This window comes from Quercus lobata, chromosome 6 (assembly GCF_001633185.2).
Source record: "Quercus lobata isolate SW786 chromosome 6, ValleyOak3.0 Primary Assembly, whole genome shotgun sequence".
NCBI lineage: Eukaryota > Viridiplantae > Streptophyta > Magnoliopsida > Fagales > Fagaceae > Quercus > Quercus lobata.
Window position 1 is genome coordinate 17459133 of NC_044909.1, and position 3215 is coordinate 17462347.

The 3215-nt window shown below is 35.8% G+C and overlaps 1 protein-coding gene across 1 annotated transcript; it reads right to left on the reverse strand.

Annotated features, from left to right (window-relative positions):
* Positions 1-1882: 1882 nt before the first annotated feature.
* On the reverse strand, positions 1883-2251 carry LOC115949916 (early nodulin-75-like). Its single transcript, XM_031067179.1, has one exon. The coding sequence runs from the start codon at positions 2249-2251 to the stop codon at positions 1883-1885; it is 369 nt and encodes a 122-aa protein (XP_030923039.1).
* Positions 2252-3215: the final 964 nt, after the last annotated feature.

Below are 3215 nucleotides of genomic sequence, written 5' to 3' on the forward strand. Positions count from 1 at the left end.
AAAAAACATTGATTTAAAACCTTTTTTTTTCCCCATTTTGCTGGTATCATACATTTCAAATTGACTAATCCAGTTTTATATCCTAAAAGAAATTCTCATTTATATTATTTTATGCTACTGTTAAGTTTTATTTTTATTTTTTAATATTTTGAAAAATTAAAACAGATAACACCCATATAGCTCTGTAAATTTAGCATAACACAGACAAATTTACAATTTATTTGCAAAATTCCTTAAGACCTAGTCCAAGTATTACCAATACATTTAAAAACAAAAATAAGACTAATTACCCAAAAAAGAAAATCTGATATCATTGAGATTAAAAAAGAACTCACCTTACCTAATTTTCACCTTGATTTGTCGATGTTGTCAATAGCGAAAGCCAAGCATTTGGCTTCGTCCAAGTCGATGGCTGTTTTTGGGGCTTTAATCAACTAGCAGTGGCGATGAGTGCTAATAGAGAGAGACCCAATCTAGGGTTTGAGAGTGAGAATGCGTGGCAGTGGTGGGAAGATCAATCGTTGGGTTTTGAGATCAATGACGTGGGATTTTAATTTGAGAAAAAGAGAGAGAGAGTATGTTTTTTTTTTATTTTTAGAGGGAGACAAACGGATGAGAAATGAAAAGGTTAGGGTCTAAATTGATAGGTTTGGGTGAGGGAAAGGAAAAAAAGGGGGGGCGGGGAATTGGACTTTTGGGCAATTAAAAGGTCTATTGCGGCGATCACGTAAATCACCGCTATAACTAAAAAAACATGCCGCAAAAAGATATATATTGTGGTGGTTTGATAATACCACTGCTATAACTAAATCAAACGCCGCTAAAACACATATATTGTGGCGGTTTTATATACCACCACTATTAGTACGCCGAAAAAGACTAGATCTATTGCAGTGGTCCAATGAAACGCCACAATAGACCCCATGTACAGCAGCGGTTCGAAAAAACACCACAATGTGCAACATATAGCGGCGGTTTTTGCACCCGCCGCAATAGTACAAATTTCTTGTAGTGACTCTTATTAAATACAATTATTTTTTTCAAATAATTTTATTTTTAAAAGTCTAAAAAATAAGTTGTACCAATTAGACACTCAGTCGTTTCTCCACGTAAGATACTTTCCACCAAAATTGGAAGCTAGGGATCTAGGCTTCAAAGAGAAAGGATCTTTTAATATTTGGAAGAGGAAAGTTTACTATTAGTAAAGCTTGAATTGGACATAGAACGCTAATTTCTGCCTCATATATCGAGGAATTTCACAGGAAAGAAGAAGAAAGTCAAAGTAACACCACAGGTGACACAAATCCATCCCAATATAACATTGGAAGAAATATTAGGCAGAATTAGGGCGTTAGTGCTTTGTATTACTTAATAAAAAATAATAATTCCCTTGGAATTGATGTTTTAACCTAATAGATACCAAAAAATTTAAATATTAACGAAAGTGATGCCTAGTACTAGTGGTATACAAATGTTGAGCTTTAAATCTGGCTACGGGGTGTGCTGTACTTATTCTGTGTAGGCATCAATCAACATTCTTTTTTCTTTCTTTCTTTCTTTCTTTCTCTTCTTCTTCTTTTTTTTTTTTTTTTTCAAATGAATTTTTTATTGTAGTGTTAGTGTAGCATAAAACAAAGATCACATAAAAGTACCAAACAAACATATCATACCACAGGTTCCAATGAAATTTATACATAACAAGAACAAAGTGCACGACTATATTCATAATAAGCAAAGACAGGTACAGACACGAACATATCCAACTAGTAGCAAATGGTACATGCATAAACAGTAGTCGGATGGGAGAGGATATTAGCTATCGCATCTCTTTTTATTACACATACGATAATACCAACAAGAGCCTAGCTAGCTATAGGCTCACTCAGTTGGACGTTGGAGGCTTGTGTTTTGGTGGTGGCTTGTAACCCTTGGGAGGCTTGCCATCTAAGTTTGGTTCCAGTGAGGACTCCTGTGCTGGAGGCCTGTGTGGTGGTTTTTTAGGGCCTATTGGTTGTTCCTTGTGTGGGGGTTTTTCCTCATCAATCCCATCCAATGAGGTAGGTGGCTTGTGTTTTGGTGGTGGCTTGTATCCCTTGGGAGGTTTGCCATCCAAATTTGAATCCAAGGAAGTCTCCTCAGCTGAAGGAGGTTTGTGCGGTGGTTTGTGTGGTGGCTTATGGTGATCAGCCAGAGAGTGAGTAGTGAGAAGCACCACTGCGAGAAGCAACAAAACCAAGTGTTTGGTAGACATTTTGAGCTCTTGAAAGACTTAGAATTATGGTTATACAAACTTGAGAAATTTGATGGCCTTTTATAATGGGCTTGGGCCTATGATTGCACGCCACATGGTTCGCATTTGAGGATTTAAAGATCTTCCTTATGATGACACGTTGTTGTGATAGTGTCCACTTGGAACCCACTCACTTTTTTTGTGTTTTTGAGACCCACTGATAGTTGAAAAGTTGGACTATTTGCTAGGGTTTGCAACTGAGACAACCAATTGGTCAAAAGTTAGCATCAACTTTGTAAATCATTTATCGGAAATAGGGATAATTCAGATTGAAACTTTGGACCCTCAATAGACAGAAAAGAGACAACAACTCAACTTCAATTTGTCTATCTATTATCTAAATTGCAGCAACTCTTGCACACACATGTTAAGTGGCCATTTGATAAAAAATTCAATCTTGACAAGGTCTTTTCATTTAAATATAAACCTAGACAAGTGTCTATTTAAGGTATTGACATATGTACATTTTTACAAGAGTTACTGCAATTTAGTTTGCACCAAATCATTTTCCTTTTATTAAACCAAATGATACATAGAAAAAAGTAATACATTGAAACCAGCAGCACAAACTGGATACAAACACCAAATCAACATAGCTAGCAGTTCTACCCAATTATAAAACACCCAAACTTACTATCTATGCTTCATGCCCCACCCTATTACCTACAAAGACATCCACACCAGCAACTGAGCTTTAGACTCGGATCCTTCATTGATGGCATAACTCTTTGAGTCTCCATCCCTAAAAAAAAGTCTGGGATAAAAGGTTGTATTTTATCCCTTGAACCTCACATGAGTACAGTGTACAGTGTAACCTCATTATATTATTTTTTGAAACCGTAACCTCATTATATTATGAATACATTAAATTCACAAATTAAAAATAAATTCAATTTGAAGCTCACATGAGTACAGTGTAATTTTG

Bases quoted from the DNA above. Each gene is read 5' to 3' on its own strand.
- LOC115949916 (XM_031067179.1), bottom strand. From the start codon at position 2,251: ATGTCTACCAAACACTTGGTTTTGTTGCTTCTCGCAGTGGTGCTTCTC.